The 25,335-nt window shown below is 37.2% G+C and overlaps 2 protein-coding genes and 1 non-coding gene across 3 annotated transcripts in view; 1 reads left to right on the top strand and 2 right to left on the bottom strand.

Moving 5' to 3' along the window:
• Positions 1-16,456, bottom strand: part of LOC131954791 (DNA polymerase subunit gamma-1) — a 36,489-nt gene extending 20,033 nt beyond the window's left edge. Inside the window, exons 1-24 of the mRNA XM_059318577.1 lie at positions 16,318-16,456; positions 15,276-16,147; positions 14,987-15,182; positions 14,722-14,880; positions 14,162-14,302; positions 13,992-14,071; positions 13,092-13,274; positions 12,505-12,655; positions 11,149-11,252; positions 7,756-7,868; positions 6,932-7,064; positions 6,361-6,520; positions 6,184-6,264; positions 5,115-5,272; positions 4,741-4,794; positions 4,387-4,504; positions 3,693-3,828; positions 2,634-2,740; positions 2,413-2,552; positions 2,201-2,227; positions 1,512-1,626; positions 1,107-1,358; positions 835-952; positions 266-320 (exon numbers count right to left, since the gene is read on the bottom strand). Of these exons, the coding sequence (XP_059174560.1) occupies positions 266-320; positions 835-952; positions 1,107-1,358; positions 1,512-1,626; positions 2,201-2,227; positions 2,413-2,552; positions 2,634-2,740; positions 3,693-3,828; positions 4,387-4,504; positions 4,741-4,794; positions 5,115-5,272; positions 6,184-6,264; positions 6,361-6,520; positions 6,932-7,064; positions 7,756-7,868; positions 11,149-11,252; positions 12,505-12,655; positions 13,092-13,274; positions 13,992-14,071; positions 14,162-14,302; positions 14,722-14,880; positions 14,987-15,182; positions 15,276-15,892 (3,398 nt within the window). The 5' untranslated portion in view covers positions 15,893-16,147; positions 16,318-16,456. The remainder of the gene's footprint in view (positions 1-265; positions 321-834; positions 953-1,106; positions 1,359-1,511; positions 1,627-2,200; positions 2,228-2,412; positions 2,553-2,633; positions 2,741-3,692; positions 3,829-4,386; positions 4,505-4,740; positions 4,795-5,114; positions 5,273-6,183; positions 6,265-6,360; positions 6,521-6,931; positions 7,065-7,755; positions 7,869-11,148; positions 11,253-12,504; positions 12,656-13,091; positions 13,275-13,991; positions 14,072-14,161; positions 14,303-14,721; positions 14,881-14,986; positions 15,183-15,275; positions 16,148-16,317) is intronic.
• Positions 16,457-18,660: 2,204 nt separating this feature from the next.
• On the top strand, positions 18,661-20,910 carry LOC131956231 (large ribosomal subunit protein bL35m-like). The gene is made up of 3 exons (XM_059320652.1): positions 18,661-18,766; positions 20,219-20,348; positions 20,505-20,910. The coding sequence occupies exons 1-3, from the start codon at positions 18,736-18,738 to the stop codon at positions 20,854-20,856; spliced, it is 513 nt and encodes a 170-aa protein (XP_059176635.1). The 5' UTR covers positions 18,661-18,735; the 3' UTR covers positions 20,857-20,910.
• Positions 20,911-25,214: 4,304 nt separating this feature from the next.
• On the bottom strand, positions 25,215-25,286 carry Trnam-cau (transfer RNA methionine (anticodon CAU)). The gene has a single exon. It is a non-coding gene; the product is annotated as a tRNA-Met (tRNA).
• Positions 25,287-25,335: the final 49 nt, after the last annotated feature.

Below are 25,335 nucleotides of genomic sequence, written 5' to 3'. Positions count from 1 at the left end.
TACTGTCAAATCGCCATACCATGTCAGTCAGTTTTATGTTCATGATGGCCATAGACATGAACCAATATGGAGCCTTGCCTAAATTAACTTGAATTAAGAATATATACTCCAAACACAATAAATCCATTAAAACTACTATCTAGTCCTTATATATAGCGTGAGTCTGAAAGTGGACCAAATCCACCCTTCACTCCTTGAATCTGTCGTCTAAAACTCAGTCATGCAAAAAATTAACACAGCAAGAGGGAGTTGTGTAAACAAAATTTATTCCAGTTTTCCTCCTGTCTTCTCAATGATCTGGTATATGTTCATGGCCTCACCTTAAGAAGTAAAATAAAAACAAGTCAATAAAAAGTCTAGTGACAATTTAAGCGCAATTTCCTTAATTTTTTGTGACCGAACGAAAGGATATTTTTGAAAACTTTCTTGGGCAATATTGTTCTAAATTATGGCAGGAATCGATTGGTAAATGTTTCAAGTCGCTAAGTGGTCTGGTTGCCGAGATATGGGCCAAAAACTGCATTTTTTCGAGGTTTTTTGGCTTTTCCGGGAAATCCAGGAAGGAATTCCGGGAATTTTTTTGGCCCACAATCATCCTCGGAACTTGCTTAACATATTTGCTTTTGGAACTAGTCCTCGATATTGCTTCGTTGAGGAGGAGAGACGACTTAAAGCTGCGGACACACATCCATCCTTGACGAGTTAATAATCGCAATTGTCCATATGGAAATTGCGCTAAAAATAAATACTAGAGGTCAAGTTTTGTGGCTGTATCGTTTTTAAGATTAATTACTTTCCTCTAGAAACCATGATAATGATATTTTAACAAATCACCTGTTGAAATTTTATAACTTTGATTTAATCCATGAGGGTTGGATGGTGTTAGACAATCCATCGTCACTTCCTTACGTAGACAGCTGTCAATGTCTATTGCACTAAAAAATGCCACAGACTGGAAAGTTATAAAGTTAAAGGTTCAGTTATTTCACTTAAGCTTATGTTCCTTTGTAGTATGGAATTAGACCATAACCTCACCATGAGTTATTGTTATATTTGTAAGAAATGATGATTAGCTCCAAAAATATAAAATATGTGTAGCCTCCCACCTGAGGTAGGTCGTCCATCCCTAGTCTGTAAGCAAACATGGATCTGGTGAGGAGATTGGTGATCTGCAGCGCCAGGGCTGCCCTATACCTGTCTGGGCTTGAGACCAAATACCTAACCTCATCATGGATGCTGATACAGAACCTGCCCTCAATGTTGTAGGCTGTCAGCAGCCAGCGCATGCAGACTAGCATCAGATGCAAGTAGTCCACTGCTGAGCTTTGGACCACCCAATTCACACGGGATGTTAAAAACTAAACAGACAGTTCACACAGCCTCAGTTTTTTTAATTTATGTAGACTAAATATATTGATGGTCACTAGTCACATATGCATATTCTAATTCTTGTCTTAGCTCTAAAGAATGGCATAAACTTGTTGAGGTAATGTATGCAGTAAGGTACTTACATCTTCTAGTACAAATCTTGGCTCCAAAGCTTTGCTTATGCAGCAGTTTAAAACTGGAGTTTTGGGACTCTCAGAATTAGCTACAGCTTCAAGTGCATTGAACATAAAACTTTCACTGTAACAGGAGAGAATTCATTGATGCAAGTTTATCTAAACTCTCACCGTAACAGGAGAGAATTCATTGATGCTAGTTTATCTAAACTCTCACTGTAACAGAGAGAGAGACATTAAGGAGAAGAGAAAGCTCGCCTTACACTCAATAAATGAGTGGAGAAGAGAATTAGCTCACCTTCCCCTCAATAAATGAGTGGAGAAGAGAATTAGCTCACCTTCCCCTCAATAAATGAGTGGAGAAGAGAATTAGCTCACCTTCCCCTCAATAAATGAGTGGAGAAGAGAATTAGCTCACCTTACACTCAATAAATTAGTGGAGAAGAGAATTAACTCACCTTCCCCTGAATAAATGAGTGGAGAAGAGAATTAGCTCACCTTCCCCTCAATAAATGAGTGGAGAAGAGAATTAGCTCACCTTCCCCTGAATAAATGAGTGGAGAAGAGAATTAGCTCACCTTCCCCTCAATAAATGAGTGGAGAAGAGAATTAGCTCACCTTCCCCTCAATAAATGAGTGGAGAAGAGAATTAGCTCACCTTCCCCTCAATAAATTAGTGGAGAAGAAAATTTGCTAACCTTCCACCAATCCAAAGCCTCTGAGCACTGTAAAATATCAAAGGAATAAAACACTTTATAGGTTAAAAGTTTGATGAGCATGTTTCTATCTTCTGAATTTTTGAAAAGAAACTTTTTCTCAAGTGGCAACAGTTTATACTACAGAAGAAATAGTTGACAGACTGGCCCATTTTTTTACCTTTAGAGTACTAATAAAACTGTGAGTGACCTACTTTCTTTGACCCTTAGTTTGCTTGTACATCTCAGCAGCTTTTCGTTTGGCCTCCAGCGCAGTCAGGTGGGGGTTAAACTGTAGCAGCAGTCTCTCAGCAAACGTCTGCCCTGCTCCATAGATCCTAGCGTAGTTCATCACCTGAGGGGATTAGCTGTAACCTTAATCCAGATATTTAATAAGATGAGCCTTGAGCTTGCAGGTTGCTATAGATAAACTAACCTTGGCATGGTCCCGACTAATGTTAACTATCTGTGCTGTTTTACTGTGCAGGTCTGTCTTGTTGGCTTTTGTACCCTGTAAGGTCATCCACCCCAGTGCAGTACAGCCTACATCAAAACAAACAACCAATCAAAACAACAGCTAAACAATCAAAACAACAATCAATATTAATTTTAGGTTGCAAAATAAAATGAGGGCAGAGAGAATGGGGTAGCTCTAAAAACAGGGGGAGTTTAAATAGCATTAGATAAATTATGCTACTAATAAGCATTTGAGAATAACAGTAAAGATGTACTTTTTATCTAAAGAAACATTTTAGATTACAATTTTTCTGTATTTTTTAATAACTATTTAACTAAAAAATAGCAGAAAATTCTGACTAGAAAATTTGTGACCTGAAAAATTAGGAAAACTTCTGAAATTCAAAATTTTAATCTAGATTTAATCTTTAGCTAAATCCAGTACCACCAGTTCAGACCTAGCTTCTTTGATAGTTTGTTTGAACAAATATCTGAACTGCAGGCCAAGCTTAATACTCCATGTAAATAAGAATGTGTGGAATGTGCATGTCTGGTGTTTCCTTAGAGGTAATTTTTGTTTTATTTTAAAACTTCAAAAATAATCCTCTAAAGTTAGCAAAAATTAAAATAAATCAATGAAAATATGGAGAGAATGAAATTAGTAGAGAAAAATTGCAAAATGGAAAAATTGGAATTCCACTAAAAATCGGAAAACTCACATCCCAGTATTTTATGTTCTAATACAGGGGTCTCCAAACTACGGCCCGCGGGCCGGATGCGGCCCGCGAAGTCCTCTCATCCGGCCCGCGGAGATCTTTTTGTCCAAGGAAAAAATCGTTTGTTGGTGATGGCTGAGGAACTTTGCTCAGAAAAATCAAAGACATGCCTGGAAGAAACTGGCCCCCGAAGTGAAATTTGATAGTTAATGCGGCCCTCGGACTTAAAAGTTTGGAGACCCCTGTTCTAATAGATACTACAGGCATTTTTCTAGTTTTAAAACAGTTGCATGCTGGGTAAATTATAAAAAAACAAACAGAACCATGTTCTTTAAGGAAATAGGCATCTCCCAAAACTGCAGCAATCCATAACTCTTGTGAGTCCACGTCTGCTCCCACAAAATGATAGCCAGGTGGGCACTGAATCATTCCTTTCAGTTCACTGCCAATACGATCTACCTGCAGACAGAATCAGTTCACTGGAGCTTTGCCACAATATTCAATTCAAGGTTTTCAACAACAAAAATTAACTTACCTTGACAACTGTTAACATTTTTTAGTGTGGTTGATGGCTTACAACTTTTTTCTTGTATTTTGTCACATTCTATGTGACGCCCCTACACCCTTGCCTCGATTTATGAACTTTTACACAAACAGCATTGCAAGTTGTATCAATTAGATGTGACAGATGGATCCATGTTTGAAAGTTGATCTATCAATACTTTAATGCACAGACTTACCACTGAGTTACATTCTTCTTTCTTTTTCTTCTTTGTTCTTAATTTTAGTGTTGAAAAAGATTCCAACACAATTAAGTATATGCATCAACTGGTTTTGTGCCATTAAGGCAGTTGACTCAGATTTCAGCCTGCTTTTCTTTTTGGAAGAACAAACTACAAGGCAGCAGTTGTTTGATTTTGGAGTTGTCTTTCCTAGATGAGAGTGGCTGTCCCCAGCTATCTAGCCTCATTCAAATGTTTTTTTGCTCAACATTTGTGTGAAAATTAACAAACTTACATAAGCATTACTGGCTGTGAGCCAAGTTGGTTCCACAGCCCTCCTTGTGATAGTTCCTGCTGTAACGATGCGAGGTACAATAGCACCATACAGACCTTCATCCTGGTAGTCTGGGTGGCTACACAATAAATCAAAGTAGTTTTTTTAAACTTCTTAATTACAGAGTATACAAGACATGAGTTCTTTCAACTTCTTTACCACAGAGTATACAAAACATGAGTTCTTTCAACTTCTTTACTACAGAGTATACAAAACATGAGTTCTTTCAACTTCTTTACTACAGAGTATACAAAACATGAGTTCTTCCAACATATCTATTAGAGAGTAAACAGGAAGAATGTCGCTAGTACCTACCTTGTGATAGTTGGATCTAGTTCATTTTTATTCAGCCAGACAGCCATTTGACTGCTGCAATAAAAAGTCCATGATCAATAAACACACGTCACAACTAATGTCACCAACCATTACCCAACAAATGTCACCATTACCCAACTAAAGTCACCAACCATTACCCAACAAATGCCACCATTACCCAACTAAAGTCACCAACCATTACCAAACTAACATCACCAACCATTACCCAACAAATGTCACCAACCATTACCCAACTTACATCACCAACCATTACACAACAAATGTCACCATTACCCAACTAACATCACCAACCATTACACAACAAATGTCACCATTACAGTTGTCCATCGAACAACTTGTGGTAATGAACTTACACAATTCTTTTCTGGTTGTTCTTCCAGTATGACGTCATCCTGCCCAGCATGAGCACCCTGTTGGCCTGAGTACCCGTACAAGCACTCAGTGTCCCGTCTTCAGCTCGGATCATGTAGTCCCGCGCCAGTGGGTTCCCAACCTTGTAGTTAGCACCGTCCTGATAGAAATGGTGGAATAAATTATAGCACATTAGCCCAGCCTTAGCATCATGTAGTCCCGTGCCAGTGGGTTCCCAACCTTGTAGTTAGCACCGTCCTGATAGAAATGGTGGAATAAATTATAGCACATTAGCCCAGCCTTAGCATCATGTAGTCCCGTGCCAGTGGGTTCCCAACCTTGTAGTTAGCACCGTCCTGATAGAAATGGTGGAATAAATTATAGCACATTAGCCCAGCCTTAGCATCATGTAGTCCCGTGCCAGTGGGTTCCCAACCTTGTAGTTAGCACCGTCCTGATAGAAATGGTGGAATAAATTATAGCACATTAGCCCAGCCTTAGCATCATGTAGTCCCGTGCCAGTGGGTTCCCAACCTTGTAGTTAGCACCGTCCTGATAGAAATGACGGAATAAATTATAGCACCTGAGCCCAGCCTTAGAGGGTGACATGGTTTGGTTAAATGATTGCTAGCTCCTAGAGTCCCTAGTTCAGACCTCCCAGAAGGCCAAGTTTGTTGGATGAGGACAGAACCCATCTATGAGAGGGCACTTTAAAAATAAACAACTATTGCCATGTACATTGTTCTTAGGTGGACAAAGCCAGAAAAGAAAAGCAGGCTGAAAATAAAGTCAGTGGGCCATAACATGTAGCCAAGTATTACTGAAATGGGGTTGGAGGAAATCCCCTTCAATAATACAGTTAAGAACAATGAAGTCCTGTCTAAAATATATAATAACAAAGTTAGTCTAGACCTGAAAATATTGTAACAGCCAATAGGAAGTTAGCTATGCTGTATCTGGCAACAAACTTTACCCCAGCTCTAAACATGTAAAAAAATCAATACGAAGTAAGCCAAGCCCCAATCTAGCACTGGCTAAACAAACCAGCTGAAACTCATCAAAATACTTCACCTTATGTGGAATCTTATAAAACAAAACTCCAGGAATGCCAATGTTCAGAGGTTTTTCACCACCTTGTTTTCTGGTTTTCTTCTATACAGATGACAACAAAGAAAAAGACAATGTAAATCAAAAGTATGATTTAAATAAAAACAAACATCCCATTTACAATTGTGAAGATCAAATTACAGGTTTCTTTCCAGTGGCAGTTTCCCAGAGTGGCAGCTTCTCCACAAGATCCATGGCGCTCTCATCAAAGCCAGTGTCTAAGAGTTCCAGACCACTGCTTGTAGGGCTGCTACCATCAACTTTCTCATCACTTTTTATATTCATATACTTCAGAAAACTCCTGGGGGGAAGAACACCAAATTCAATACTTTCAATATATATTGAAAGGGAAAGTAATAATTTAGAGGGCAGAATAAAGAAGTTAAGACTAGCTTTAAGGGGGAAAGTAATGATCAACCTCAAAGTAAGTGAAGTTCCTGTTTAGACTAAAGCGATAGATTGGGCAGATGAAGTAGATTTCTTTTGTTTCATGAACTTGGCATATGAAGAGATGGTGTGGTCAGCACTATGCCTGACCACTTTACTTTCAACAATGTATGTCAGATACCCATCAGAACTAGTGGGAAACAATGTTCTACGTAGGACCAACCTTAGAGGGAAACAATGTTCTGTGTAGGACCAACCTTAGAGGGAAACAATGTTCTATGTAGGACCAACCTTAGAGGGAAACAATGTTCTATGTAGGACCAACCTTAGAGGGAAACAATGTTCTGTGTTTTCCTCGGCTTCCTGGGCTTGAAGTTCACTTTCAACAGGAGACAACTCTTGCGTGTCAGGTACAAGGTACCCCCAGCCGTGTTCATCATCATAGTGTACAGGACAGCCTGTTGAAACAAAACATCAATGTACAGGACAGCCTGTTGAAACAAAACATCAATGTACAGGACAGCCTGTTGAAACAAAACATCAATGTACAGGACAGCCTGTTAAAACATCAACATCAATGTACAGGACAGCCTGTTGAAGCACAACATCAAGCTACAGGACAGCCTGTTGAAACATCAACGTCAATGTACAGGACAGCCTGTTGAAGCACAACATCAAGCTACAGGACAGCCTGTTGAAACATCAACATCAATGTACAGGACAGCCTGTTGAAGCACAACATCAAGCTACAGGACAGCCTGTTGAAACATCAACATCAATGTACAGGACAGCCTGTTGAAACAAAACATCAATGTACAGGACAGCCTGTAGAAACAAAACATCAATGTACAGGACAGCCTGTAGAAACAAAACATCAATGTACAGGACAGCCTGTTAAAACATCAACATCAATGTACAGGACAGCCTGTTAAAACATCAACATCAATGTACAGGACAGCCTGTTGAAGCACAACATCAAGCTACAGGACAGCCTGTTGAAACAAAACATCAATGTACAGGACAGCCTGTTAAAACATCAACATCAATGTACAGGACAGCCTGTTGAAGCACAACATCAAGCTACAGGACAGCCTGTTGAAACATCAACATCAATGTACAGGACAGCCTGTTGAAACATCAACCACCAACCTCTCCATGTAAGGCGCATCAACTTTGGTGTAGTCCGGCACTGAGTGCTGATCTGTGATGGTCCGGGGTAAAAGTCTTCACTGGTAGGCTTGGGACACAGTTCCTTGTACCAGCTGTGGGGGAGAAAATAACGGAACATAAAGTATCTGGCAACTGGGATAGGCCACAACAACATAAAGTATCAGGCCACTGACAACTGACTGGACTATTTGGGATAGGCCACAACAACATAAAGTATCAGGCCACTGGCAACTGACTGGACTATTTGGGATAGGCCACAACAACATAAAGTATCAGGCCACTGACAACTGACTGGACTATTTGGGATAGGCCACAACAACATAAAGTATCAGGCCACTGACAACTGACTGGACTATTTGGGATAGGCCACAACAACATAAAGTATCAGGCCACTGGCAACTGACTGGACTATTTGGGATAGGCCACAACAACATAAAGTATCAGGCCACTGGCAACTGACTGGACTATTTGGGATAGGCCACAACAACATAAAGTATCAGGCCACTGACAACTGACTGGACTATTTGGGATAGGCCACAACAACATAAAGTATCAGGCCACTGGCAACTGACTGGACTATTTGGGATAGGCCACAACAACATAAAGTATCAGGCCACTGACAACTGACTGGACTATTTGGGATAGGCCACAACAACATAAAGTATCAGGCCACTGACAACTGACTGGACTATTTGGGATAGGCCACAACAACATAAAGTATCAGGCCACTGGCAACTGACTGGACTATTTGGGATAGGCCACAACAACATAAAGTATCAGGCCACTGACAACTGACTGGACTATTTGGGATAGGCCACAACAACATAAAGTATCAGGCCACTGGCAACTGACTGGACTATTTGGGATAGGCCACAACAACATAAAGTATCAGGCCACTGACAACTGACTGGACTATTTGGGATAGGCCACAACAACATAAAGTATCAGGCCACTGGCAACTGACTGGACTATTTGGGATAGGCCACAACAACATAAAGTATCAGGCCACTGACAACTGACTGGACTATTTGGGATAGGCCACAACAACATAAAGTATCAGGCCACTGACAACTGACTGGACTATTTGGGATAGGCCACAACAACATAAAGTATCAGGCCACTGGCAACTGACTGGACTATTTGGGATAGGCCACAACAACATAAAGTATCAGGCCACTGGCAACTGACTGGACTATTTGGGATAGGCCACAACAACATAAAGTATCAGGCCACTGACAACTGACTGGACTATTTGGGATAGGCCACAACAACATAAAGTATCAGGCCACTGGCAACTGACTGGACTATTTGGGATAGGCCACAACAACATAAAGTATCAGGCCACTGGCAACTGACTGGACTATTTGGGATAGGCCACAACAACATAAAGTATCAGGCCACTGACAACTGACTGGACTATTTGGGATAGGCCACAACAACATAAAGTATCAGGCCACTGGCAACTGACTGGACTATTTGGGATAGGCCACAACAACATAAAGTATCAGGCCACTGGCAACTGACTGGACTATTTGGGATAGGCCACAACAACATAAAGTATCAGGCCACTGGCAACTGACTGGACTATTTGGGATAGGCCACAACAACATAAAGTATCAGGCCACTGACAACTGACTGGACTATTTGGGATAGGCCACAACAACATAAAGTATCAGGCCACTGACAACTGACTGGACTATTTGGGATAGGCCACAACAACATAAAGTATCAGGCCACTGGCAACTGACTGGACTATTTGGGATAGGCCGCAACAACATAAAGTATCAGGCCACTGGCAACTGACTGGACTATTTGGGATAGGCCACAACAACATAAAGTATCAGGCCACTGACAACTGACTGGACTATTTGGGATAGGCCACAACAACATAAAGTATCAGGCCACTGGCAACTGACTGAACTATTTAGGATAGGCCACAACAACATAAAGTATCAGGCCACTGGCAACTGACTGGACTATTTAGGATAGGCCACAACAACATAAAGTATCAGGCCACTGACAACTGACTGGACTATTTGGGATAGGCCACAACAACATAAAGTATCAGGCCACTGGCAACTGACTGGACTATTTGGGATAGGCCACAACAACATAAAGTATCAGGCCACTGACAACTGACTGGACTATTTGGGATAGGCCACAACAACATAAAGTATCAGGCCACTGGCAACTGACTGGACTATTTGGGATAGGCCACAACAACATAAAGTATCAGGCCACTGACAACTGACTGGACTATTTGGGATAGGCCACAACAACATAAAGTATCAGGCCACTGGCAACTGACTGGACTATTTGGGATAGGCCACAACAACATAAAGTATCAGGCCACTGGCAACTGACTGGACTATTTGGGATAGGCCACAACAACATAAAGTATCAGGCCACTGACAACTGACTGGACTATTTGGGATAGGCCACAACAACATAAAGTATCAGGCCACTGGCAACTGACTGGACTATTTGGGATAGGCCACAACAACATAAAGTATCAGGCCACTGGCAACTGACTGGACTATTTGGGATAGGCCACAACAACATAAAGTATCAGGCCACTGGCAACTGACTGGACTATTTGGGATAGGCCACAACAACATAAAGTATCAGGCCACTGGCAACTGACTGGACTATTTGGGATAGGCCACAACAACATAAAGTATCAGGCCACTGACAACTGACTGGACTATTTGGGATAGGCCACAACAACATAAAGTATCAGGCCACTGACAACTGACTGGACTATTTGGGATAGGCCACAACAACATAAAGTATCAGGCCACTGGCAACTGACTGGACTATTTGGGATAGGCCACAACAACATAAAGTATCAGGCCACTGACAACTGACTGGACTATTTGGGATAGGCCACAACAACATAAAGTATCAGGCCACTGGCAACTGACTGGACTATTTGGGATAGGCCACAACAACATAAAGTATCAGGCCACTGACAACTGACTGGACTATTTGGGATAGGCCACAACAACATAAAGTATCAGGCCACTGACAACTGACTGGACTATTTGGGATAGGCCACAACAACATAAAGTATCTGGCCACTGGCAACTGACTGGACACAGTTCTTTGTACCAGTCACATGACTAAAGTTGTACTACTTATGGGGTAACCAGTCACATGACTAAAGCTGTACTACTTATGGGGTAACCAGTCACATGACTGAAGTTGTACTACTTATGGGGTAACCAGTCACATGACTGAAGTTGTACTACTTATGGGGTAACCAGTCACATGACTAAAGTTGTACTACTTATGGGGTAACCAGTCACATGACTGAAGTTGTACTACTTATGGGGTAACCAGTCACAAGACTGAAGACATTGGACTGCTTACGTGGGGTAACCAGGCATAAAAACTGGTCGTTTAGGTATCCTTGCAGCTGTTGCATAAACTTTCTTCATAACATCTTTGTACTCTTGCTTCACCTGCTCTTGCTCCTGTGAAAAGATAAATACAAATGGTAGACTGTTGTGTGCTGAAGAAGACCTTGGGTTGAAACATCCATAGTATTTGTATCTGTCTCTAACTTGTGAGGTAACTAACAGACACTAGACCTTGGGTCAAAACATCCATAGTATTTGTATCTGTCTCTAACACTATCTGTTTTATTACCTCTTGCTCCTGTGACAGTTTGTAACACAGAGATAAAGTTTGACAGTTTGTAACACAGAGATGAAGTTTGACAGTTTGTAACACAGAGATAAAGTTTGACAGTTTGTAACAGAGATAAAGTTTGACAGTTTGTAACACAGAGATAAAGTTTGACAGTTTGTAACACAGAGATAAAGTTTGACAGTTTGTAACACAGAGATAAAGTTTGACAGTTTGTAACACAGAGATAAAGTTTGACAGTTTGTAACACAGAGATAAAGTTTGACAGTTTGTAACAGAGATAAAGTTTGACAGTTTGTAACACAGAGATAAAGTTTGACAGTTTGTAACACAGAGATGAAGTTTGACAGTTTGTAACACAGAGATAAAGTTTGACAGTTTGTAACACAGAGATAAAGTTTGACAGTTTGTAACACAGAGATAAAGTTTGACAGTTTGTAACACAGAGATAAAGTTTGACAGTTTGTAACACAGAGTTAAAGTTTGACAGTTTGTAACAGAGATAAAGTTTGACAGTTTGTAACAGAGATAAAGTTTGACAGTTTGTAACACAGAGATAAAGTTTAACAGTTTGTAACAGAGATAAAGTTTGACAGTTTGTAACAGAGATAAAGTTTGACAGTTTGTAACACAGAGATAAAGTTTAACAGTTTGTAACAGAGATAAAGTTTGACAGTTTGTAACAGAGATAAAGTTTGACAGTTTGTAACACAGAGATAAAGTTTGACAGTTTGTAACAGAGATAAAGTTTGACAGTTTGTAACAGAGATAAAGTTTGACAGTTTGTAACACAGAGATAAAGTTTGACAGTTTGTAACACAGAGATAAAGTTTGACAGTTTGTAACACAGAGATAAAGTTTGACAGTTTGTAACACAGAGATAAAGTTTGACAGTTTGTAACAGAGATAAAGTTTAACAGTTTGTAACAGAGATAAAGTTTGACAGTTTGTAACAGAGATAAAGTTTGACAGTTTGTAAAACAGATGATGAAATTCAAATAAACTTGTCAGTCAATTAATACGAGTTGAAGTTTAGGTAAACAAGTGCATGAAAAAAAATCTAGTTTAAGAACTCACTTCCTCAAATAACCAAGGATGGGGATACTTCTCACTGTCCAGCTGCTCTTCTTGAAACACATTCTTAACATTTTCTGCCTTCCCTGTTTTATTAAGGCGATAAGGGGATGTGGACCAGTCCAGGTCCCATAGCCAGGGGTCTTTCTTGTATCTACATGAACAATTTATTTAGTCTTCCTCCATGTGTTGGCGATGTTAGGTATTAACACAACTAGAATGTGTTTTAAATATTAACACAGAACTAGAATGTGTTTTAAATATTAACACAGAACTAGAAAATGTTTTAGATATTAACACAGAACTAGAATGTGTTTTAGATATTAACACAGAACTAGAATGTGTTTTAGATATTAACACAGAACTAGAATGTGTTTTAGATATTAACACAGAACTAGAATGTGTTTTAGATATTAACACAGAACTAGAATATGTTTTAGATATTAACACAGAACTAGAATATGTTTTAGATATTAACACAGAACTAGAATGTGTTTTAGATATTAACATAGAACTATAATGATAACACCACTAGTCAACACATAAATACTTTTTTTTCAAGCTCATAAGTTAGTTAATTAGAAAATTACTGTTGATTATGGATTAGGCTACAGGCTTCATCAGCCAGGGCCATCAGCAGTTTCTTCAACTCTTTTTCCATCTCATCATAGGTGCTGTTAGCCTGGTGGATGTACCGAGGCCAGGCCTCATTCACTGGCAGAAAGGCTGAGCCCATCTCTAGCATCCCAGCTAGGGTGACAGGGTGGGGAAACCTGCAGCAGGAATACAATTGTAACACCACATTAAAGCTAAACAATATAGCTGCAGTGAAGTAATTGTAACACCACATTAAAGCTACAGAATATAGCTGCAGTGAAGTAATTGTAACACCACATTAAAGCTACAGAATATAGCTGCAGCAAAGTAATTGTAACACCACATTAAAGCTACAGAATATAGCTGCAGTAAAGTAATTGTAACACCACATTAAAGCTACAGAATATAGCTGCAGTGAAGTAATTGTAACACCACATTAAAGCTACAGAATATAGCTGCAGCAAAGTAATTGTAACACCACATTAAAGCTACAGAATATAGCTGCAGTAAAGTAATTGTAACACCACATTAAAGCTACAGAATATAGCTTCAGTGAAGTAATTGTAACACCACATTAAAGGCTACAGAATATAGCTTAAGTGAAGTAATTGTAACACCACATTGAAGGCTACAGAGTATAGCTTCAGTGAAGTAATTGTAACACCACATTGAAGGCTACAGAATATAGCTTCAGTGAAGTAACTGTAACACCACATTAAAGGCTACAGAATATAGCTTAAGTGAAGTAATTGTAACACCACATTAAAGCTACAGAATATAGCTTCAGTAAAGTAATTGTAACACTAAAGACTACAGAATTCTTCAACAGAAGAATTCAAGTAAATTGTTTTTAAAAAATGTGAAAACATGTCCACAATAAATCATGGTTTTACCTCTCTTTAAAATCTGGCCATAGTTTGACAAAAACTTCATGGGTGGCTTTCACATCATTTGCACAATATGTCATCAGCTCCTGTAAAATGTGCCAATGTTCATAATAGAATCATTCACCTCCAATTTTTAACAGACTACAACAAGTTTGAGTTGAATCAAGTGGGCTCACCTGAAATTGTTCCCTAACATCAGCCATAGTTCCGTGAACAAAAACATCTCTCTGGACTTTAGGAATTGGCTCACCACCACAGTGCAGCTGGTGAACATCACTTAAATTGTTCATGCTACTTATCCTTTTCCACTCTTGACTCTTTGATTGGGGAAGATTAAAAATTGAACATCAATATACATAAAGGTAAAAGGAGTTCTATAAGGGGAATAATTAAATTTAGAGTTACCTCCCTTTGTTGACATGAGCTCAGGCCAGGTGGAAATAATGTTCAACATGTCTGTGCTTGAATAGTACAATTAAGTTTACACACATACAGATCTAGTCCATATATTTAGGAAAGGGGAGGTGGTGTTCACTGGTTGCTAGCCATTACATTATCTGCCTAAACAGTATTTGTTTTGCTGCTATAAAAACTGATGTAGAGAATAGTTTTTCCATTTTTTCTACTTCTATTGTCACCCGGGACAGCCAACCCTTCCCCCTCCCAGCTAAGCCACTAGTTAGACAAAAGGAACAACAGAACCTAACCTAAAGCACAAATGCAAAATGAACTTAACAGCTAATGTTTTGAATTGCTTCTGTCTTGCATTGTGTTCAATCACTTCCTTCCTCGTGGTGTCTTTACCACTGGCTTTGTGCAGTAGCCTCTGAAAGCTGGTCTGACCACACACAGCTATGTGCATGGACATGGTGTCTACAAATTTTAATTTAGTGCCCTGAAAAGAAAATCAATTATTCAACATTATTTTGTCAAGAAAAGGTTTTTAAGAAACTGTTTTAAACCACAAATTGAGGCTATTTTAAAATATAAACAAATATCACCTGAATAAGATATTGCTCTTTAACAAATGACCTATCAAAGCCAACATTATGACCAATGATAAGCCTTGGCAGCCACTCCCCACTTGCTGGGTGTATGGTGTCGCTGCCTGTTTCTAATGGTATCAGCTCTCTCATCTGGGGTCTGTTTGACCAACGAAACTTGTCCTCAAAAATAAAATCACTAGTCCAAGAGTACCTGAAATAAAAAGTTCTAATGTATTTATACAAACTCCAAAGACATATACCTAACGTTACACGTGTTGAGCCTCCGCTAGCTGAGAACACTTACCAATGTGAAGATGAGACAGCAGTTGCCATGGTTGGGTAATCTCCCTCAGCCATGAGACACTCTATGTCAAAGACAAGGCCCTGATCGTCAGGGCAAGCAACACTTTGGTGGGTGCCATCAGAGAAATATTTTGTCCAGCCTTTGGTTTTCTCCCACTTTTGGGGCATTGGTGGAATCTTGGTGGATGCCAGATCTTCCAGCAACACATTGTAGTCTTTCAATTGCTCTTTAGCAATATGGATAAAATGTTCATTAATATTATTGCCATAGAGGGTTGGAAGTTTGAGATCAATGTCAGGCAAAAGAGATGTTGCTTTGTCAGCCAAACCATGTTTTCTAAGGTGTTCTTTCACTTTTTCAAAGGCTTCAGAGCTCATTTTTGTGGGGGTGGAGTTTTTAAAGATTTGTTTATGTAAAGATTCGGATAACATTTGAATATTGAGTGAGTTATGTCTTGGCTCGGCTTCTGATGGAGGTTGTCTTGGTTCAATATTCAGTGAGTTATGTCTTGGTAGAGAGGAGATAGTTCTTAAGTCAATGCCCATTTTTCTTTGGTGCCAGCAGAGTTGACAGGATGAACCAGTCACCATTTTTCTTAACAGCATCATCAAACCCATGACTAGATTTTTCAATAGAATCACTCACAAAGTAAAGAAAATGAACGTTTCAGCCTACATCAATCCAAACTTAATACATTTTTCTCTGAAAAGTTTCGGAAAATGTTCCACAGGATAGTTCTGTCACTTCTTTAAAAGATACGCCATCACAAAGATATCACAACCAGCATGTCTCAACCAAAACATGGCTGAGGGGGATGGGGTGGTCTACAAAGTTCCAGCATTGGAGTATAGCCACCTCTTTTATTAACAGACCTATAGAAAAGACATGGCTTATCTAAGAATTTTAGAGACTTTTAACCACATTTAATGTTAATTTAGAAGCATTATACTTATTAAGTATTTTTATTATAGTAAATTGGGTAAAATAAAAATCTAAGTAGGTAGATCTATAATCTGTGGAACAATTAAATTAAATTAGTGACCTTGCTATTTGCTGTGAATTGTTGGTTTCTGACCTGAGAGCAACCAGACGTTAAGAAGGTGTAGATAATTGTCTTTTAAAGATCACAAGCTACCGATCGGGTTTTAAAGCCAACATTTTTAATCAACTAGATTTAGAACACATATCTAAAAGGTAGAAAATAATACAAATATATAATGATTACTACTAACTGTAACTAGATCTTGTAGTACTAGGGCACCAGTAGTTTTCTAAAGTCAAGTTGTTAGACTTAAGACTAGGTCAATAAACGCAGTGACCTTTGATTCTACTAAATCAGTTTCTCAAACTTTTTCAGATGGCGACCCCTTTTTATATTTTTCAAGTAACCGGTGACCTATCCTGCTTCAAGTCAACATTAAAAAAAATGCTTTTTAAAAAAAGATGATAATATTAATACTGTTTAGTTTTGTTTTAAATAGTAGGCTCAAATGCTATTGTTGAAACTGGATGTTATTAACCAGCTTCAAATTCACGGGTGCGTTTTGTTAAACGCCAACCTCATGTCATTCTTAACATTTTATTTTTTTAGCTTTTCGTTTTGTTTTTTAAAACAATGAAGAGTTGAAAAATCTCAAAGAGATATGAAGACAATTGAACAAAAGCTCGAAAGACAAGTATCATGACTTTCTGGTTTGAATTAAACCTACTCCACTATGGGCAATTTTATTTCCAAGGAATGATACTACAAATCCAAAAATAAATCTTGTTGTTCATTAGAAAGCTGTCTATATCAAAAAATTCAGAGAATAGATTTGGTGACTTTTCTTCTGTCAACACAGGGAACTAACGATGGAGTTCATATTCCTTTTCCAGATTTGTATTTATTTCACCTGCAGATTATCTACCATGTTTTCCTAAAATATTTAAAAATAAAACCAAAACATCTTGTTGCCGTAGCACGTCCAAGAAAAACATTTCATTTTTAAATTTCTGCCACAACACTACAAAACCTCATGTCATGATTAGGCCTAGATTCCGTGATTTTGCCCTAGATTCCATGATTTTGCGCAGTGTTCTTTAAAGTAGTAAAGCAGTTAAACAAAAGGGGACAGCAAGGTCAGATGGTAAAGAGTAAGATTGGTAACACGAGAATATTGAGTTCAAATCCCAGACTTGAATTCATAAGATTTTCCGAAGTCCACACAAGTTAGGGAAAGTAAAAGCGGCTGGGCATTGTGTTGACCACTCTAGGGGTCATCCATAAATGACGTCATGCTTTTTTTTGATGATTTTTACCTCCCCCCCCCCCTCCCCTCCGCCACACGTCATCACAAAAAGCCAAACCCTCCCCCCTAAAATGACGTCACACCTCAGCCTAAAACCCCCATCAAAACTGCAGTTGAATTTTTCTTAAAACATCGATATTTTCCAAAATCTTGTCTGAACTATGTCAAAATAGAGTATTTTAATTAATTCCTATTACAATTTATTAAAACAGTTTCTAAAATGCAAAATAACGTCTAAAATTTGTTTTCTAACATTGCTTTTTGATAATGCAAAAGTGTGACGTCGCACCATCTGAACCCCCCTTCTCCCCCGTCACAAAATTACGGACGCCCATCCCCCCTTACGAGTGTGAAGTCATTTATGGACGACCCCCTACTCCTTAATTTTATTCATAGACTCATAGAAACAGCTGAACTCTATTTTATCTGCCCAATGAACCACAGTGAGAATAAATGCTGTTCTCTTGATCGTAGCTTGATGAAAACTTCCTGATGTTTGCAACAAGTTTCTGAGTAGGCCATACCTCACTAAACTAAGCCCTAAGCCTAATTTAATTTAATTTTAACTAATTTAATAAAATTGTAATAAATTAGATTTCTAGACTCTAGCTGTACTCTAGCAGACTCAAACTTGGATCTAGATTTTATTTTAGGCTAGTCAAAATTATAGTGAAGTGAATTCTAGTTTAATTAGTAAAGTAGAAGATTCTGGAGACATTCAACAACTGCACCGAGTCTCATAGTTATAGTTAGTCATAGACGTCATAGAATAGAGACCTGTGCACTAAGTTGAGCATTGACAAAGTAAAGTAATAGACTAGATTACTAAAATTAGATCTAGATCTAATTAAATTTTAATTAATTAATAATTAGTTAGTCAATTAGTGTAGGCCTACTATTTAATATTTATTTACTAGATCTAGTATTTATTACATCTAGGATTATAGATCTAGATCTATATTATATCATAGCCGAAGCAAATTTTCGTTTCAATATCTAGATTAGTCTAGATCTAGATTCTAGTTTAAAATAACTTAAAAACTAAATTTGATTAAGGATTTTCGGCGGTATTAAACACTCGTGATCTATTTAAATTATTTTGTTTCGCTTCAATAAGACCATTTAATTTTTTAAAGCTAAAAAATTACGCAGAGTATACTCCCATAGTTACAATGGCGGCGTCCTTATTTAGTTTAATGTCAAGTGAGTTGAAAAGTTATTTATATTTAGCCTTATTTTTTAAATTATTAAAATTGTATTAGCCTAGCTAGTTTTTTATAAGTGTACACTACTGAGACTAAGTGTAAAAAACGCTTTGTTCTTTTCTACAGAAATTAACTTTAAACAGCAGCGTTTGCGAGCGTATAATAAGACAACTATAATAAGTATAATAAAAAAAAAACAGCTGCCATCTGTAAATTAGAGTGGATTCCCCTGAATCTCTAACTATAATTTTTACCAAATGGCTGCTCACTTATAAATGAGCTTGGTTGCATCTGTTGAAAATATCGCTAGTCTTTATTTATTACTGAAAACTTTTAATACAATTGTATATAAAAACAGGTAGATCTAGATTCTATATATGAGTGAAACTTTAAAACATTTTTCTAACTTTCAAAACATAAATCCTCCTAAAATGTGAAATAGTTACTAAAATTTAATGAGTCACCTTTTTTTTTCACATTTTGAGTCTTGGCAGATTTTACGTACCTAAAACAGATTATCAAAAGCCCATGTGCACACTGTCGGTACGCATATCCCGAATCTAAGAGATCAGTATCTTCAGTGATATATGGAGAACTTAAAAATACAGACTTTTGTTGAAAATAATTAGTTGGGCGTATAATGTTCAAGAAATTCTTCTATTTGGCGTAGGCCTATTTATTATTATATTATTATTATTATTGCCATGGATGGATAAAATTCATTAAAATCATTAACTTCATAATAATTGATAATTATATAAACTATGTTTTTGTGTCAATTTTCATTTATTTTACCTTCACAGCGGCAGTAAAAAAAAAACAAAAAAAAAAGCGTATTAGCCTACTTGAGCTTGAAATTTTTTAAAAAATGTAGTATTTCAAGAATCAAATACAATCAATGGTATAAATTATAATAAATGTTGTTAATGCAGAGAACTTGAACATTTTTTTTTGGTTTCAGGCAAGGTTTAAGTTTTAGCCTTAAGGTTAAATTTCTATTTATCATTTTTTTATCTTCATCAAACCTAAATTAAAATTATAACCTCCAGTTTAACTTTTGTAAGACAAGCATTGATCTGCTGTATGCCTACAGAAACTTGGTGATCGATCTTCTGACACTCCCCACCGATTTGTTTAATGAACATCAAACACAATTTCTCATATTAGATAAAATACTGTAAAAATAAGGCCTGTCAACCAAGTGCTAAATCCTTTTATTTGGCTAAGGTAACACTGAAAAGCATTGATGAGTGGGGTCATATTGAATGAGGCCCTTTTGGGAACTGACCTTTTGTCGGGAGTCTTAATGACCGAGGCTAATATGTCCTTAAGTTTTTGTTTAATGATTATAAAATGTAAGTGACAATTTATTCTATAATAAACACATTGACAAGTATTTACAAGGTGTAGCTTATCATTTCTAATTATGTACATCTACATCTATTAACAGGAGTTGTTTTCAGGAGCCAGAAAGCCCTCCCTAGTTTGATATCACCCAAACAGTTTTCTGCAGCAGATGCTAGTCTTGTATCTGCACACAAGAGAGTTCCCCCATTCAACACTGAGACGTCTTCTGTGAGGTCAGCATTTGATTTTTATTCAGATGGCTTTTGTTGTAATGGCATCAGTTTAAAGTGCTGCTTGTTTTATGTTTGTAGTAGTTTGTAGCTCAAACTGTTTGTTTTATGTTTGTGTTATAATATAATGTAGCTGATGCAGATTGTTTAAAATTTCAGCCTCTGTCATGTTTTACTAAGGGCTTTCCACTCAACTCCTGTGCGGCCTGTGACAGTTGAGCTAAGACAGTGGCGAGAACATAGAGTTATTAATAGATTCTACCGCCTGCACTGGGGTGGTTGGATTCGTTGCTATGGTGGTAGATTTAAGCAGCTCTACAAAAAGTCAGCAAAGGAGCAATGGAGATTGAAGCAGCACATTTTTGTGACACGCAACCAGAGCAGGAAGCTTGATGTGCTTGTTACAGCCAAGTGGAGAGAACCCAAATACTTCCCTGACAGCCCTTATGATCCGTACCACACCAGAACTAATTCTTATCACTTTCCTAATCACAGAAAATTTTACCCATAGCTTGCATTTGCTGAAATGACCTGTATACAAATAAAATTTTCTCTTTTTAATCTATATCAGACTTAAGTGCTTATGTACATTTTTGTAACAGTTTCTGTCTGTGCCAAGATTAGTATTAATTTTCTATTGAAATTTGGAAAGTAAAATTTTGCATTTGGTTGTTTTTACTTTCTCGTATATACGAAGTATAGAGAAAGTATTGTAATCGTGCAAAAAAAAAATCTAGATTTTTACAAATCTTGATGTTTTACACCTCACTGATAATTTTGCAATCTTGTCTGTGTGTCTGTCTGTGTGTGTGTATGTGTAAACACGATAACTTGAGTACCGTCACAGCTAGGTTGATGAAATTTCATATGTAGGTATTTTATCAAAATCGTAGATCTGTGTCAACTTTTGAACAATTTCCGATTACGGGAAGTGGTACTTTTTCTACTTTGAATTTTTCAAAAGCCTATAACTTGAGTACTATTTCAGATAGATAAATGAAATTTCATGTGTAAGTAAAAGATCTAATTCTCTACCTTCTTTCAAATTTTGAGTAATTTCCGTTGATTGGAAGTACTAGTTTACGCTATTTCCGATTTCTCAAAAAACGCATGTAAATTTATAAAGTACTAATAATATTGCGCACTATTATGTTATGCGCAATTCTTTTTCTACTAGATTTTATTTTATTTTTAAAAGTTTAGGTAAACTAAAATCATGTCTATATTCCGAGTTGCCATCCCACGTAGTGTTAGAATATTAGAATATTCGAGAAAGTTAAGGGGAGATCACTCCCGGTTTATTTTTTGTTAATGTAGTGTTCACAATCAGTTGAAGACAACAGGAGTTTTAGATTCACACTAAACAGTAACATGGGAATTGTTTACTGTGTGTTGGTAGTGACCTGTCCACAGTGTGTTGATTGTGACCTGTGACCTGTCCACTGTGTGTTGATTGTGACCTGTCCACTGTGTGATGATTGTGACCTGTCCACTGTGTGTTGATTGTGACCTGTCCAAAGTGTGTTGATTGTGACCTGTCCACAGTGTGTTGATATTGACCTTTGACCTATCAACTGTTGATTGTGACCTGTCCACTGTGTGTTGATATTGACCTTTGACCTATCAACTGTTGATTGTGACCTGTCCATTTGTGATGATTGTGACCTGTCCGCAGTGTGTTGGTAGTGACCTGTCCACAGTGTGTTGGTAGTGACCTGTCCACTGTGTGTTGATATTGACCTTTCACCTATCAACTGTTGATTGTGACCTGTCCTTGGTGTGTTGATTGTGACCTGTCCATTTGTGATGATTGTGACCTGTCCGCAGTGTGTTGGTAGTGACCTGTCTTAACTGTCTACTGTGTGTTGATTGTGACCTGTCCACTGTATGTTGATATTGACCTTTGACCTATCAACTGTTGATTGTGACCTGTCCTTGGTGTGTTGATAGTGACCTGTCCTTGGTGTGTTGATAGTGACCTGTCTACTGTGTGTTGATTGTGACCTTTGTGTTGATAGTGGCCTGTCCATTGTTTTCAAGAGTTTGTGTTTCATGAGATCATTGCTGCTGCAAGTTGTGCTGTTGGTCACAAGACCTTTTAATTTGATTATTTGACATCTTTTAAATATTAATTAGATTATTTAAAATCTTTAATCAGATTATTTGAAACCTTTTAATTTGGTTATTTGAAATCTTTTAATTAGATTATTTGAAATCGTTTAATTTTATTGTTTGAAATCTTTTATTTTTATTATACTAATAATAATTAACAAAATTGAGTTGAACATTTAAATGCCCTTTTGGACAGAAGCATTTACATCAAAATGGCCATGTTACAACTTTAAAACTGCGGGTATACAACACAGTGCATCTGTCTAATTTTACATTATAAAGGGTGTTAAACTAAAGAAAATATATTTAATAATTTTAATATAAAACACAACTATCATTCATTAATGTGAACATGTAAACTAGGGTTTATAGGGTTCACAATTATTAATTATAATGCTCAATAAAAACAAGACAATGTTAGTTTAGTACAAAAAAGATTCTGCCGCTAATGTAGATTATTGATTCACCATTCACCTCCAAATAGCCCATTGTCAGAACTTAAATATTTTATTTGTTTTTTTCTACCTTTGATGAATTTTCTAAAAAAGTCAGCAAAATTTTCTTTAGTCTTGGTGAACCCTAACAACTATAAACAATAGTAAATAATCTGATAAAAAATGAAAAACTTATTCAAAGAATAAATTATGTACACTTAAAATCCTAAACACAAAACTGAGGGGACTGAAATATAGCTTTGAGATCAAAGAAATTTATGTTGCATAAAAAAGTTAAACCCAGCAAAACTACATCGATCAAAATACAGATACACTATTCACTATTTACATTTTAAATTATTTTATATTTTGTACTTATTTATGTAATGAACAGACCATTTAATATTATTCATTATATCATTTGTATGTGAAGTATCCTTTCCGTTTACTGAAAATCTCTGTAAAGTTGATAGAAATCTACTCAAAGGAGATTATCTGAGGTCACTCAAAATTTTAATTAATCTCATTATAAAATTTCTTGCATATTAATCAAATTTTGTCTTCCAAATTTATAAAATGCTCATATTATCCTGTTCCAATGGAAATAAAAATACCACTTCCAGTTATTGGAAATCAATCCAAAGAGGAAGATACCTGCACATACAATCTAACACTATTATATTTCATTTCCTCAACCTAACTGAAGCTCAAGTTATCGCCTTCACAGACAGACAAGATTGCAAAACTATTGTTATCTGACTCAGGAAGGTGTATAAAATTTTGCAAGATTGCATTTAATTACTTCCTCTAATAAATGATAAAGTTCGATCTATCTTCTATAGCAAGCAATACTTTATTATTCAATAAGATAAGAAAATAGACTGCTACCTGGCTTTACTGACTCATTAAATAATTATTGCATCAATTTTATGACACCGAACAAAAACAAAAGAACTGTTAAGGCAAAGTGAATAACTATAACTATATAAATGGAGAAGGTGGGGAAACAATTAGAGTTCGACCCCGTCACTAAAATAAGTTGCTACGGCTCTAACCCCCCCCCCCCCTCGATCAAGGGACCAAACTCTAAATATACTTTAAAAATAAGAATTTATTTGTTACTTCCCCTAGACCAGTAACCGAAGATAAAATTAGTATATTACATGACAAAAAGAAAGTTTATATATTTTCTTTATAAATGGCCAGTAGACTTTCTTCAGCACCCCCCTCCCCGAAGAGATGCCTAGAACAGGGGTCGGCAACCTGCGGCTCGCGAGCCGCATGCGGCTCTTTTGATATCAAGATGCGGCTCTCCAGCTCCTTGATAATAATAATAATCTTCATAAAAAAATAAAATATTTGAAATTTAAAAAATTTTAGTGGCTCTTTAAAACCAGGGAAATTTTGAAAATTGTAACTTTTGGCTCTTCCGCTTCAAAAGGTTGCTGACCCCTGGCCTAGAAGAATCTCTGGGGCAGATGAAGTATTATTAACCTATTTATTATTATGAGATTGCCCATCGATGTTTCTTCCAGACTTGAAATTTTCTGGTTGGGGGGGGGGGGGGGGGCACACTGGTAAAAGTATATGTTTTCCATATATATTCCGTTTCGTTCGAGGGGGGGGGGGGTGGGTATAATAATACAAATTTCCACCTTTGACGGACGAAGAAAAAAAAACGTCCATCACAAGAAATCAAGTAAGTGAAAAGCTTGTAGGAACTGCAACCCCGGCAAAACGTTGGAGCAAAAAATAGTAACAATTAACGAGCTTTTATAATTATGATGCTCTAAAAAGTAATAAATAAATGATTTCCTTAAAATATTAAATAATTTATTTAATAAACCACCATTTAAATAAGTAAAACAAAAAGCTTTGGTCGCACATTATATTTTAGTACTAAAGTAAAAGTATTCTATACATAATGATTAATATAGTAGAGTAAGTTTCCGTTTCAAACCTGACGGTCTATGGTGCAATTGAAATTGAGTTCACTTGTATCTGTGACCTCGGCATATGAAGTAAGTCTCTAGTTCGAATCCGGGTTCAAGTCAGTAGACCGTCCCTGAGTCCACCCAACTCTGATGGGTACCTAACTCACGTTAGGGAAAGTAATGATTAATATAACGGCCACGATTTTATTTTTCATACACTATGCTTGCTACCAAATCCTTCTTAATGTTTAGAGCAGCATGGAACATAATCGGTCTATCTGTGAAACATCATTTGCTAGCAAGGGTAAAAAGTAAGAAAAAAAAATTAGTATAAAAGTAGACAAGTAGTTCCATTAAAATGAAATATATACGTTAGAAGAAAAAAATATTAGCAGAGCGTGGTTTCGATCCACGGACCTCTGGGTTATGGGCCCAGCACGCTTCCACTGCGCCACTCTGCTCTTGACATTAGAGGTAAATTTTAAATTTATAATATTAAACACTAAATTA

Source organism: Physella acuta, unplaced genomic scaffold, assembly GCF_028476545.2.
Source record: "Physella acuta isolate Inbredline_101_S28 unplaced genomic scaffold, ASM2847654v3 ptg000079l, whole genome shotgun sequence".
NCBI classification, from domain to species: domain Eukaryota; kingdom Metazoa; phylum Mollusca; class Gastropoda; family Physidae; genus Physella; species Physella acuta.
Note: the sequence above shows the minus strand (reverse complement) of the source record. Positions and strands in the feature narration are given on the sequence as shown.